Below are 14,261 nucleotides of genomic sequence, written 5' to 3'. Positions count from 1 at the left end.
GTTTCTGCTGTTCATAATTGAAAAAGTTTTCAAAGAATTTGAATTATATTGTATATTTTTTGTTGCACTTAAGTGTCTCAGATCGTCAGATACGACTGAAATGCTGTTTTAAAATGATAATTTCATTATTAAAGGAAAAAGGTCAATAGAAATATACCTGTGGTATGCCAGTGCTGCCCTTCTTCCTGTGTAGGTGAGTCACACTGTCCACACAGAGTAGGTGATTTCCTTTTCGGTGTATAATAGGGTTTTTCTCCAAGTTGGTGTTTTACTGTGAAGGTAGTAATACAAGATGTACTCTCAGTGACATGTCATTTGGCAAGCCTATTGTCTTTCCGAGGTACCTTCTCACTCCATTAGGATAACAACTTGACCGTATAGTGGCATCAGATCATCACGCCCGAGCTGAGGCAAGCTTAGCATACATCACTTACAAACATCTTCTCAGTGATTGTGCAGACTGCAGTGATTGTAGCCTACAGTAATAACAGTTTGGCTAATGTATTGTGCATTGTGTGCTAGGAAAACACTTTGCAGAGCATAATGCATTATTTTGAATTCAGAGTGCAAAAATACTTTGCTTTTGTTAATAAATCTGAAAGAAAAGCTGTTGTATATGAGTCTAAAACCTCTAAAGCGCCAAGGTCAGCTGAGCTCTCTATTGATTTAGTTTGAGTTGGACTTTTCCTTTTCCTGACTCCGAAGGGTCCTTTGGGTGCGTTTCGACACGCACTAACTCAAACACTTCAAAACCCCTTTTGATCTCACTTTTATTTGTGCTCAAAGCAGACTTTTTGAACTTATCAAATGTCTTTCCCCCCATGCTGCAGGATATGAAAAGACAGAGGACGCATCAGAAAAGACATCCTTAGCTGACCAAGAAGATGCCCGGCTCATATATCTCAACCAACCACAGTTCACCAAATTTTGCAGCAATCGAGTCAGGTAAGGAGATGTTGAGTTTCTAATAATCATGGCTGCATCTAGCCTGCAGTCTTAGAGCATACTTGTTGAAATAGGTAGTGGGCAACTTGAGCAGTAAGTAGAACCTAAGTTTGTGTGGTTTTAGATTCTGCAGTTTCATTTTTAGCTGCGAGCATGGTGATTTTCTTCAACACATTGGCTTTTTCAGCTTTTTTTTTTTCAACGATGCATGAGCACTCAGGTGGAGTCCTGGGTAGCATCCGTGTTTGGACGGTGGAAAGGTTTGGCTATGTCAGCAATGGTTTCATTCGCTACACTTTTAGGGATACTGGTCACTTGTGGTTGTTGTGTCATTACTTGTGTCAGAGGATTGTTGGTAAAAATGATGGCTAGTGTTGCGTACCCTGGACGGGTGGATTCAATCTACCTGAGGAACTTAGATGCCATGGAGTGGGCCGAGGAGTGATACAACACGAGGTGTGGTGACATTCCTTTTTTGGAATGTCAAAAGAGGGAATGTGGAGATACAGAAATTCTTTTATTGCTGCCATATAATCTGCATCATTATAACTGCATTAATAACATTCTTTACAGCATTATTTCATCTAATAATATTTCTCACAGTATTGATACTGCATTACAGCTGTTTATTGAAGATGTCCATTTGAGGATCCTTCCATTATGTTAACTTTTATTACAGGTACGGTCAGAAGTATTTTATACACATTGCATATTTGTGCCTATTTTGAGTTGATGTTCAGTTCATTAAGGGTCTTAAGCTTCACTGGCGTGACTGTCCAGGTGATCCATGCTGAGGGAAACTAGAACATAGGATAGCTGCATGCTTACAGTACATATAATACATATAATCTAGGAATGTGTCCGGCCTGAGGCCTCAACTCATTTGGTGTCTCACTATATTTTATTCTACTTGGTAACAGACGATCAGAGTCAATAATTAGCCTCAGAGACCCTGAGGGCTTGAAGTTTATTACTTTGTATGGACGGTGTTATAGAAAAGAGAAGTTCTATGTCTGCTTATAGCTATTAAAGATGTACGATTAACTGTGACTAATGTCTGGAACCTATTTTAATCTGTCATTGACGCCATGGGGGGGCGTGTACCCCACTGCTTTATAAGTGTCCACAACATGTATTTTGGTCAGAAGACATATGTTGATGTTTTCTCCGGGCTGTTAATAAACTCATCGTTTGATTGCACTTTTCTGGGGCCTCCGTGGTTTGTGACACTGCTCTACATTGATCGATTTCGCGACAACATGTATCGCCTGCTCATGCTTCATGATGAACCAGCAGCCAAACATGCTTTAACCCTAAATTAACCTGCAGATTTACAATCACATGATTTGATCATTTCCAAGTAGCAAACATTTAGAAGAGTTTTCAGATCTTTGTAGCAGATACTGTGGAAATTTGGAGCAGAAATAGTTTCAGTCTCTTTGCGATCCCTTTTCTGGTGTGATTGCAAAGTAGAGGTGAGAAATAAAGCCTCAAAATATCACAATATTTCTAGAAAAATGGAACCCTATTCCTGATGATATTTCTGAAAATACCAAACATTTTATTGACATTTACACCCTCCAGGCAGCAGCACTTGTAAATGTAAGTATACGAAGGGCATTTTCCATTCTTCTTTTCCCATGATCTGCTGTCAGGCAGTGATGACACACTACTTAATTCAAAGTATGAATCTATTACCACAAGGTTCCAGCAGCAGTAGCATGACACTGCAGTAGTAGTGACACAATATTATATCTAATGACACAGCAGTACCCTGCTGCACAGACTAAATAGCAGGCTAGTCTGTGGTACCTAAAAATCTTGCTTTCAGACTTCTAATATTGACTTCTGAATAAGCCATAGCTGAAACACTGTACAGATCACCTGCTCTTGTGCTGTAGAGAGAGTTCAGGTACAGCCATGACAGCACCCTTAGCCATATGATATTTGATACCTGCAAGATTTGTAATGCTGGTGCTGCATCAGTGCATATACCCAGACTGGCCTGTTTATCTTCTTGCGTATCTTGGAGAAGTGGAGTGCTTTTAGCTTTAAAGGTCAAGATTGTTGGGTCAGGCCTCCCTCTGTCAAGGAGTGTTACGGTTACCATTCCTGCCTCACAAACAGCGTGCTTACACAGAGACCGCTACAAACTGAGCTGGATTAGTAAATAGAAAGAAGCAAACTAGGATGGAGCCCATTGTTACCTCAGCTTCATGAGTTTACAACATAAATCAGACAACAGTAAATATGAGGTATATTTTTGATTAGCACAGTTTGTTTTACTCTGTGAGGCCGATTCTCAGCTTCACAGTCAAAAATATGCGTTTAGTTTTTTAACTTTTATTAGTTAATTTTATTAATATCTCCATTACTTTAGTTTTGTTATTACTTATAAAGACCATCGTCAGTGAGACAAAATACATATTAAAATCTGCTTGGAGTACCATATGATTGATATTTGAATAACAGTAAAAAGCACTGGAGGTTTAAGAAATATGGCTTTTAAGATTGCATCAAACATTTGCTGAAGGCAGTGGCCTGATGTGTGCTGTGTCACACCAACTCTAAGCCGTCTAAGTGTTCAAAGACAGTAGTGATGATATGAACATACTTTGGTTAAAATAGGTTAGATGTTAATAATAATAAATATGGCATTATCTCAGCATTGAACAGCTTGCAGATTGACTCTGTGTTCATGAAGGTTCGTCTTTGGCGGGTTTAGAAAAAGATTTATTTGTGCTTTAAAGCGGAGACCTGATTTGTTGCTGTCTCCAATGTTGCATGGTCTTTGACACATCTTCCCACTGCTTACATGTCATTGTCCACCATCACATGCATATTTCTCCTGTTAGCTAATGGATCTGCATCATGGGTCTGCGTCCTGTGTTAGGGTTTTAGTGAATTGTTTGTTCAGCTGCACAGTTTGTCGTGCAGATCTGGTCGTAATGGAAAGGCGAATAATTGCTGGGATGTTGACAGGCAAAGAGGAGTGGCTGTGCAAACCATTTTCCTGTTGAGCATTCAGGAAATGCTGCTCTCTCTTTTGAGGAAAACAAGGAACATATGAATAGACGCACACTGACGTGGGTCCAAACACACAGTGACCCAGACATGCAAATTACTTTAATTGTTTTGGTATGTGTAGCTTATTTTGTCTCACTTACTGAATCACAGCAACTAATCTTTACTGCGTAGGATTTATTCTTGATATATTTGGTGTTCTGTTAAATAAAATTTGAAGTTTTGTGAATAATGAGTCAAGTTAATTATATAATGCATGCGATGCCCGCCATGCCCGATTCACTAATACTTTAATGTAAAGGTACTGATGTGGCGTAGACACTGAACATCTCAAGGATCTGAGAGGACATTGAGACATAATGGCTCAATGTCCTAAAGTGTCTAAGCCAAGTCGAACATTATCAAAGCATCCTGTCTGAGAGTGCATTCATCCTAAAGAAATGATGTATTCATTATTATGAATGTAAGATATATAAGAAGGAGATGGAGAGATTTTATTAACCTGAAAAAAGTTCTATAAAAAACCTTTCAGAATAAAATGTTGGGTTGTTTCCTGCAGCCACTTTATTCAAAAAAGAGTTTTTGCTGACATGAAAGAGAGACCTACTTATAAAAACGTGTGAGCTGGAAAACCAGCGAAGGTTTCACTGCATGCTGATGGACTGAGGGGCTAGGCAGCTTCAGTGCTGTCACAAATCTGCTGACAAGTAGGACCACACAGACTGTGGTGAATTTAAATAACTCAGAATTTGTACAATTACATGAAACTTGCTTTAAGGAAATGTAGAACACATCACTATACTAGCAGTAGTATAGTAAATATGGGAATGCCAAATATAAAAGGTAGAACCAAGCAACCAAGACCCAAGACACGAGCTTCTGGTTTCTGGGGAAGAGAGTGAGAGAGTTAGTGCACTAGCTCTCTTTTTTATCAGTCGGCTGCTGACGGGCGTGCTGCTCTCTGGACCCGCATCCACCACAAAACCAGGAAGAAAATGCAGATAAAAAAAATAAGCAGAGTGGGAGGGGTTATCACAGTGCATGACAGCAATGCTGAACAAAGGGAGATGGGCTCAATGTGCTGTTGCTCAAAGCTATACACGAATTATGAAAATATAAGAACACAGATAAGGGGCCCAAAAACTTTGCACATGTCCCGATCAGTTGTTACACAAATTACCTGCAGTCAGACACACAGTCCAGGGCAGCGTGTGGTTCCGCTGACGGTGGAATCCCAAGGCCGAAAAGCTAAAGTTTCTGTTGACAAGAAAGTCAACACCTTTGCAGCAGTTTTATTTGACACAATCTTCACTGAGATCTTTAGACTTTAAACTAAAACTCAACATGTCTGACTCTAATTCCTGTATGGTTATTCTCTGCTTAAAAGCTATGTGAACGTCTGAAAAAGGCAGAAAGTGCATCTTTTAATCCAGAATAACATCAGTCCAGATCAGACTGTGTCATAACTGTAATGCAGCTTGTACACATGAATGCTGAAGAACGAATGTTAGGATTTAGAAAAAGTTTTCAGTCAGACTCAAATGCAATATGGCAGAGAGGCAGGGTCGCGATTAGGCTTTTAAGCTTATTTACTGAGTGTCATCATCTGGTCTCTCCGGTCTGAGTCCACAGCTGGTTAACCTTGTTCCTGTTTGTGGTCCCTGGAAACACGCATGGCTGAAAACTCCATAATGTGCTCATAGTGGCACTCATTAGAGGTTGTAATGCAGCAGGAGACATTAATCATCTGCTGGCTGTTCTTCAGGGTTGCCCTCCTATGCTTGTGTGTTAGTAAAACAATACGAGCCATATACTGTAAATAATACTGCAAATGATGGTTAAACATGCTAAACACTCACTATACACAATACAGCCGCCATGATGTCAACTTATTTTCAGATGTCTTTGTTTTGCTTGTCATGTTTTTCAATAATCAAATACTGATTTTCAGAATAATAAAAACAAAAATTCTTTAACAATTCTTCTGTAATTTTTATATTCATTGACAGCCTTGTTAACGATCTGAAGCATACCCTGCTTTACTATTCTGATCTACACTAATGGGGAATCTATTGAAAAATCAAATAAATTAAAACTAACCGTGCCATTGTGTTAACTAAGACTTGAAACTAGCAGTTCAGACTATGAATCACAGAGCAAGTGAGTTGAGTACGACTAACATTTAAAGAGACAAACGTCTTTTTTCAAACCAGAGGAGTCGCCCTGTCGAGTTATAAAGGTGAGTACAGGTTTATGTCCTCATTGGCTTTTTAGACTCAGAAGCATTATTCATCTTTCATATCCACTCTATGGTGTTTGCCAACGAGCAGTGGTGAAAAGTAACTTAAGCCCACGTGAGCTACGATGTGAAGAAATAGTGGTTTGCTGGAAGTCTCTTCCTGTGAACATGGGGTTCTTCCTTTCCACTGTCACCAAATGTTGGTCACTGTTTTCTCTTTAATACTGCAGGATCTGAGCCAACTATTGTTATTAATTAGCACTCTTTAATGAAATATGATATTATGTTTAAATAAATGGCAGAGGCATGGTTGAAAATGTTTAGCTGTCTCTTTGTTTCTTTTAACTAGCACACTAATCTTATTCAAAGATTAAACAAACAAAATAGGCTTTCATAATAACATTATACTCTGATTTGTGAGTAAGTGGAGGAAGTGCTCCTCTCATATCTTCTTGATCTCAGCTTACTCCCAGGAAACAAAATGAAGGATCCATAATCATCCATTAAGATGTATTATTGGAAGTGATTCTGTGTACAAAGGTAACCAGAGATGATTGGGCATATGCTCTGCAGCTTACCCCCATGAGATCAGAAGGCTTGAAGAAAATAAATCACAGAGAGCATGATGCATCCCCAGCCACACGTTCTTTGTATCTCAGGGGCAGACTGTATACACCACAGTGCTTAGATGTTTAATATCCAAGGGACTTGCCATTTATTAATTTAAAGGTACTCGTGGTAATCTTTTAGCTGTATGATGTATGGCAAAATATTTAATAAAGGAGTGCAAGTGTGTGATCAATGGGTAAAATACAGTTAAAATTTTCACTAAGCAGTAAACCTGATCCTTTTAAACTGTTTTACTTAAAAAACAAACCCTGACATTACAGAAATTCAGCAAATCAGATGACGAGGACGGACGCAACAGAATATGGTGTGTAAGCAAAACCCAGGTCTTTCTTTCTCAACCAATCAGACAAACAAAGGGACACAGAAAATATTCTTCCTCCTTCCTTGTATTTGCATGTCTGACTTGTTGGTTGACTTTTTAGTCTTAGTTTCCTCTGATGATGATTGTAATTATGTATAATTATTCTACCCGAATAAAGCGACTTGGTTTCAGTTTTGCTTCAGTGTACAGTTGTTGTTTTAGCCTGTTTGTTGTGTTTTAAGGAAGTAGGAATGTGCAAATCTAGCTTTTTCCTGTTCTGATCTTTATACTAAGAGTTTGGCTTTGACTGCTGCATGCTGTCACTTGGAGTCGTAATAGTTTGTTTCTTGTGTGCTGACAGAAGCAGGTGAAGTGAGATAATAATTAATCGAGTTGAAGATGACATTATGTTACCAAATGTGTCATAAAAACGAACGTCTTCCACTCCTCTTTGCACGAGTCTCTCTGAGTAAGCATAATGAGAGGGGAATTTGAGAGACACTGAAGCCTCATCATCTGAACTTTGGGTAAAAAAGGAAAAGCGGGCGGCTTTGAAATGCCTCTGAAATGCTGCTGTTTGCCTCTTAGCTTCCAACTTGTTGTGTTAGCTCTCCAGCTAACTTGCTGCTGCTGTGGCATTGTGAGTGAACATGGAACACCTGCTCAAAACCCCACCTACAGGTTACCCAGAGATTTTAATTATTACACAAATTGAACGAAGTATATGCAGTCCAAGACCAAGTATCAATGAAAGGAAGAGTTGTTCTGATGGGTCTTTGTGAGGCTGGTATCACACTGTACTGCTGTCAGAACAATGCCTTTATGTTGCTCTAGAGCTGGGCGATAGAACGATAACGATATGTATCGCGATATAACTTTTACTGATAGAGAAATTAAGCTATCGCGATAGACCTCGCAGCTCTTGTCCTCAAAAAAAAAAAAAAAAAAAAAAGGTCAGCCAATCCAAATTAAGTAGCGCAGAGCCGAACCAATCACAGCCGCAGCGTCACGTCGCGTGACTTGTTACGTACAGCACAAGTGCCAAGCCGCACGTGTGTTTGTTTGGGAAGCAGCCAGCGGGTAATGGAGGAAATGAGTGTGCGACTAGAAAAATCAACCGAGCGTGACCGAAGAGAAAACAGATGATGGTTCCAACGCCGGAGAGATTGTCGAACGGAAGAGCCATAGAAGCTCCGTAGTGTGAAGGTATTTCTGCTATTTCAAGTCTGACAAAAAACAGAGTAGCTGCACTGTAAATGTGCCGAAAGCAAGTCTGGAAATACAATAAACTGGTGCATGCGTCACACTGTGCGCCACGTTATTGTTTCAGTGAAATGAATTTCTACAATACTGTTAATTCTACTCTCTGCAGTGTTTAAATGCTTACATATACACACAGTTACTGTCCGTCCACACATACGACTCGGTTCTGCTTCTATGCCCCAGCTTTGTTTACTTTTTCCCACCGAGGCTTCTAGACTTCTGATTGGCCAACATTTCTGCACGGTTAGGAATCTAGCGCCACCTGCTGCTTTGGCATGTTCATAGCAGCGTTTTCCTTCATTTCTGCCTTTATGTGTGGACGGGATTATTTTTTAAAACGAAAACGGAAAATCTCCGTTTTCAAAAATACCCGTGTACGTGTGGACGTAGCCTCAGTCTCTGACTGGAAGCGCTAATTCGTCATTCGGCTTTTGTCAGACTAAAGTAACTGTTAAAACTGTTTGAAAAGCTCAGCTGTACAACAAGGAGAGATTGAGAATTTCCTTTTAGTTCTCAGTTTATTTGATATTGACAAAAGTTAGTCAGTTTTGTCTGTTCTTCTGTAAAACAAACTAAGATTTATTTTTAGAATTAATATTTTGTTTCTAAGTGGAATTGACAATTTAGTCTGTTTCGTTTGTTCTATTTTGAAACTTAAACGCTTTAGCGGCTGCCTTTTGTGTAGTTTGCAATATTTGCCTTTATTTATCTGAAAAAGTCTCATGTTCCTTAAGTACATCTACCCTGTTGAACTTATTATGGGAAATAAATATTTAAATAAAAACAAGCTGCTGATTATTTCACATTTTACTTGTGAGCAACGGCACATTTAAATCTTACAAATATAGTTATTTGGCTGATATCGTGATAGATATCGTTATCGCCTGAAATGAAAAAAACATATCGTGATATGAAAAAATCTCATATCGCCCAGCTCTATGTTGCTCTCTTTTTTTTTTTTATTTATTTATTTTTTTTGGCCTGTCCCGTTTGGCTCTTTTGCATCAGAATTGTTGTCTAAAGGCAAAGAAAGATGCCCAACGGATTTACTTTACCAAACTGACCATCCCAGCCTTGCCGTAATGGTCCATTTGATTCACCTTTTATTGTTTATTTTATTTTCACTTACTGAATACGGGACAGACTTGACTGGGGGAAAGAAGGGGAGAAAGAAAGAGGGAAAGAGAAACAGCTGAGAAGAGGGACGGGGGAGAAGGGCAAAAGACAAAAACCAACAGAACGGGCAGAGAAAAAAAATGCATATATCAATCACCTGGATCACCTGCTGAGAAAGAAAAAAGAAAGCAAGCAGAAGAGAACAAGAGTAATAGAATAAACAACATCACAATGATATATGGGAATATGACAGTAAATACTAAATGTTAAACATTATTGTGCAGCACATAAGATCAACAGAACACAGTGTGCTTTGAGGTAGGAGCCAAAAAGGGTGTAGTTTGTGGGTGTGATCACCCGTGTGTACACCTGTGAGCATGGACGCGCTTGTTTTTTGTTTTTTTAAAAGGTTCCTTCATGTAATGATCTGCTAGAGGGTGTGGGGGGGCCACAGCCCCGTCCTCCAGGGCATGAAGCAGGTGTGGAGGAGATCAAAACTCCAGACATCCAGAGGCCCCCAGAACACAAGAGACCAAGGAAGACCAACAGAGGGGCAGCTGCGCCACTGTCCCAGAAAGAGCTGAGGAGAGTCCCAGATGAGGGCTCACTCAGCAGCCGCGGAGCAGAAGCCAGGGGGGGTTGCAGTGACGCGCCCATGAGCTCCGCCGGCCGCCAGCTGTGCCTGAGTGACCGAGCCCCAGGCCGAGAGGCCGGGGGCACCCCACCTCCGAAGTGGCCCGAGCGAGCCCCAGGCTCCAGGCCCCGATAAGCGGCCGCCAAGGAGTGAGCCGGTGTGTACCTGGACGCCCATCCCCGGACACAAAGAACCACCAACGCACCGATGTCTGAGGGGGTCCGCCACTGGCAGGGGAAGTGGTGGTAGGGGGAGATAGGCCTCCAAACCTTGGAGGGCCTAAGATGTCCCCAGAGAGGTGGCGCCTGACACCCAACCTGACATATAGACACAGACATACGGGCACACTCAGACACAAACATCCATTCCCACCCTCATGCTCTCATATGCACTTACTCCACACTCAACCAACGTGGAGACAGACATAAAGAGACGTTGTACACACGATCACACTCCCCAAGCGTACTCTACAAACCGGGTCTAGGTGCCCCCGCCCCTGGAGGGGGGAACTGCACCCAGACCCAGGTGGTGTTTCCCTTTTCCCTGCGGTGGGGGGAGGCAGACCGCCCCGACTCCGCAGCAGCAGGGAGGCTCCACACTCCAGACCGCAGTCGGACGGCCAACTCCTCCTCCTAGCCCCCCTGCTCCAGCAGGTCGCAGAGAACGGGGGTGAGAGAAGACTCCAAACCTCCCTCCACCCGCTCATTGTAATGTTGATGCATGTGTGTTCTAAGGTGCATTTAAAACCCAGGAGGGCATGGAGCTACCTGCCAGAGAGCAGCAGGTAAGCGCATGGTCCCTCCTGCTAGCCCTCAATGTCTACGTGTATTTAAAATTGAGAGGTGGGCAACGATGCCAGGGGTGGGGTGTACACCCTGATGGTACTTTGGACTCCGTGTATCGTGCCCACCCCCAAGATCCTATATGTATGTGTAATGAGAGTGTGAGTAATGTGAATGTCTAAGTTGTGGGATAAAATTGAGGCAGAGGCAGCCAGAAGGGGACAGGGGGGGGGGGGTAGCCTCCTCTGCACCCTGGTGACATACCCCTACTCCAAGGCCCTGCATGTGTGGGTGGTTGTGGTGGAGTGGGAAGAGGGAGGCAGCTCTCTTGCTTTGCCAGACAGATGCAGTGTGTACCAGGCCGGCATGATGACAGTTACTGTGTTTATTTTCTTCATTCGTCCGTGCTGCAATTCAAAGCATGTCCGCTTTTCTGCGACTACATTGTGCTTCTGGGTGTGCTACAAGTGAAATTGCAAAAAATATGCTTGTCATCTATGATTCAGACTAACAGGAGGGAAACAATGATATCACTGATGTTGAACTGCATATGCTCGTTGCACTGTACTTGCTGATATTCTGCATGTGTATGTCTAAAGGCTCTGGTCTGCGTGTGAGTAAGCAAAGCCCTGCCAGTGGCTTGGCATCCTTCTATGGTATAAATCTTCTCCCAAAGTGGCTGCTCTGACTGACCCTTTAACACAGCTGTAAATCAGACTGCTGGAGGCCTGACTTTGGGGCTGCTGATGGCTCCACCAGCCTAGCACCAACAGATCTGCCAGGAGGTCTTTATGACCCGACTGCCAGCTAACTTCCTGCTCCTAATTATTCTTTATGATCACTGAGTCCACTGGGCTCTGCTGTTCATCAGTCGCACATCCAGACAAGTCTTTGCATCGCAAAAGACCTCGTAGAATGGGTGGGCGGAGGGGCAAGGAGCTGCTTAATGCTATGCAATTATATGTCCAGGGTGATCTAAATATATGGCTTCACAACAAGTACAGCTAGAGCATCACCATAATGCATTTTACATCAAACAATCAATGTGACTGAAGCACAGTGTTTAACAAAAGTATCGTATTGTCTGTTTAGGAATTATAGTTACATAGATCCCTGTTTTAGAGGCTCAAAGGTAACTGGATCATTGAGTGAGTTTCATGGCCAGGTGAGGCCTGCTGGGTTTTTAGAGTTGGACTTGTATTTGTTAGCTATTCGTTGGAATTTTCAAATACATTTTCAAAGTGATGTTAAGGAAAGTCTGGGGCGCCATCATTAGACAGAAAAACAAAGTAAACATATTATTGAGATAGCAAAATCTTTAGCAATGGCCAGATCAACACTGGTACGTTCTTAAAAGTAAAAGGAGTGCACTGGCCATTTCAGCAATACCAGAAGACCTGAAAGAGGATGGACGACAACTAAAATATATGGTCATATGGTTGTTATAGCATCAGCATGTATGGCTACCACTGAAATTGGGTAACTTGGGTAACTAGTGTGATGATGTTACTGTTGGTAAACGTAGCAGGGTCAGTTGTGATCTGTGGTCAGCTTCTGCCAAATGCTCTCTGAGTTACTGGATTATTACAATTAACCAATGTTTACTTTGTCTTCTCTCTCTTTCATATCCATGCTGGCTCCCTCTACCCATGGCCTTGTTTTCTACTTGATCTGGTCTTCAGCACAGCAAAATATAATGTCCTCACCTTCCTCCCTCGATTCCTGTACTCACAGTTCAGGAGGGCAGCCAATGCCTTTTTCCTCTTCATTGCACTCCTTCAGGTAAGATGTGTTTTTGTTGTTAATTACATCACCTCTCATCACTTTCCTTTCTTTCCACTGAACTTTTTTAATTCATTTTTTTTCATGTTTTTTTTAAGCGTACACCATGACCTAGACTCCATTTCTCTCGGTCACGTCTGTAATTTCATATGCACTCAGTCACACAAACATACATGCAGATGCAGTGCTTTATATAGATCCTGATCATGAATAATACATGTAATACTGTGTGTGTCTGCTTGAAAAGGAAAAGAGATTTATCTACGGGCTCGTCACAATAGGCCTCGTTCACTAATGTGGTCATGGAAATGTTCTTACAGGGGAACACAAAGTAAGTTCTTAGACGTTATTATCAGGTTCATGAAACCCGCTCAGCAGCATAGTAGTGAATCAGAATCGATAGGGCTGGTGCTAGCTGTCTGCATACGTCCGCGCTTCCATCGTTTTCCGCTATATTTAGAAATAATGAAGCTGAACAAAGCATTGCACCTATTATTTTTACAAACGGAAAAAACAGGAAAAATAGAAGAGGGGAAAAAGCAATGGTTTGATATGCTGATATGTTGATTATGAAAAATATGAATAAAAGATGAGCAGAAACACCAGGAGTGCCAGGTCTTTTAAGCTAAGAGTAACTCACTGCAGTTACTGGAGAAACATCAATAACTGGGATGTTGCCAAGAAATTTGAGTGTAAGTGATGTCCAGCAAAAATGCAAGCCTGCTTTTAATGAATGCAAAAGTGAGTATACACACACTGAGTAATGGCCACGTTTAATGTGACAAACTGTTGCAACATTACCAGCTGGTCATTTTGATAACATTGTTCTGTTGTTACCCCGACCGCACACAGACTAATCTGCAGAACAATGTAAAATTAGCTTTACTGCCGTAACTATTACATTAAAACAAACAAGGACACTGTTGGTATATTTGGTTATGAAATGAAGCTTTTTAGAATTCAAATGTGACCCTACTCTGCTGTGCTAAGCATTAAAACTGTGTGTGATCTCTGTGTTGTGTGTGAGTATTTCATTTCTTTTTTTCCCAATTGTGTTTTGTTACTGTTGTGTGTTTCCATACACCAGGAATTTGTGTGTGAAAGTTTCGTACGTTTTATTAGGTTCAAACAGATTTGTGTGTACACGCTTTGTGAATGGGGTGCAGCGATACTACAGGTTGGTGATGTTTTGGACTGGGCCTTGGGTGACTCTGCACTGTGCCGCTAGGAAGTGCAGGAACTGCGTTGTGCGTTGACTTACACACAAGTAGTGAATGAGAGCCACACTGGAAAATGGGTCAGGGATGATATGCAAATCTTTAGCCATTAAATTTGTTTAAAGAAACGAGCTTCTCCTGGGAAGAGGGTTTCACTTTCTTTCTCATTATCAGCTGTGGTCATGTTTTGATTATTTCCCAACAGTAGCCACAGATCTCAGCATTGCTGGCACTGCTTTTGATTTAGCAGAACAAAGGATTTCTTGCCCAGAGAACTTTATAGTGGATTGCTGCATAAGACAACATTAATCCCTTTTGAGAACTTAAA

At 41.4% G+C, this 14,261-nt stretch overlaps 1 protein-coding gene across 6 annotated transcripts in view; it reads left to right on the top strand.

The window, feature by feature from the left end:
- Window positions 1-14,261, top strand: part of atp8a1 (ATPase phospholipid transporting 8A1) — a 108,995-nt gene that overhangs the window by 17,999 nt on the left and 76,735 nt on the right. For all 6 annotated transcript variants that reach the window (XR_013093789.1, XM_076875819.1, XM_014412626.3 and 3 more), the window contains exons 2-3: window positions 831-945; window positions 12,617-12,716. Coding sequence is in view for 5 of the 6 variants with exons in the window: in XM_076875819.1 (XP_076731934.1) it covers window positions 831-945; window positions 12,617-12,716 (215 nt within the window). In the remaining variant the exon portion in view is untranslated. The remainder of the gene's footprint in view (window positions 1-830; window positions 946-12,616; window positions 12,717-14,261) is intronic.

The sequence above is a fragment of the Maylandia zebra genome, linkage group LG2 (genome assembly GCF_041146795.1).
Source record: "Maylandia zebra isolate NMK-2024a linkage group LG2, Mzebra_GT3a, whole genome shotgun sequence".
Taxonomy (NCBI): Eukaryota; Metazoa; Chordata; class Actinopteri; order Cichliformes; family Cichlidae; genus Maylandia; species Maylandia zebra.
The sequence above is the reverse complement of the archived record's forward strand: the minus strand, read 5'-3'. Positions and strand labels throughout refer to the sequence as shown.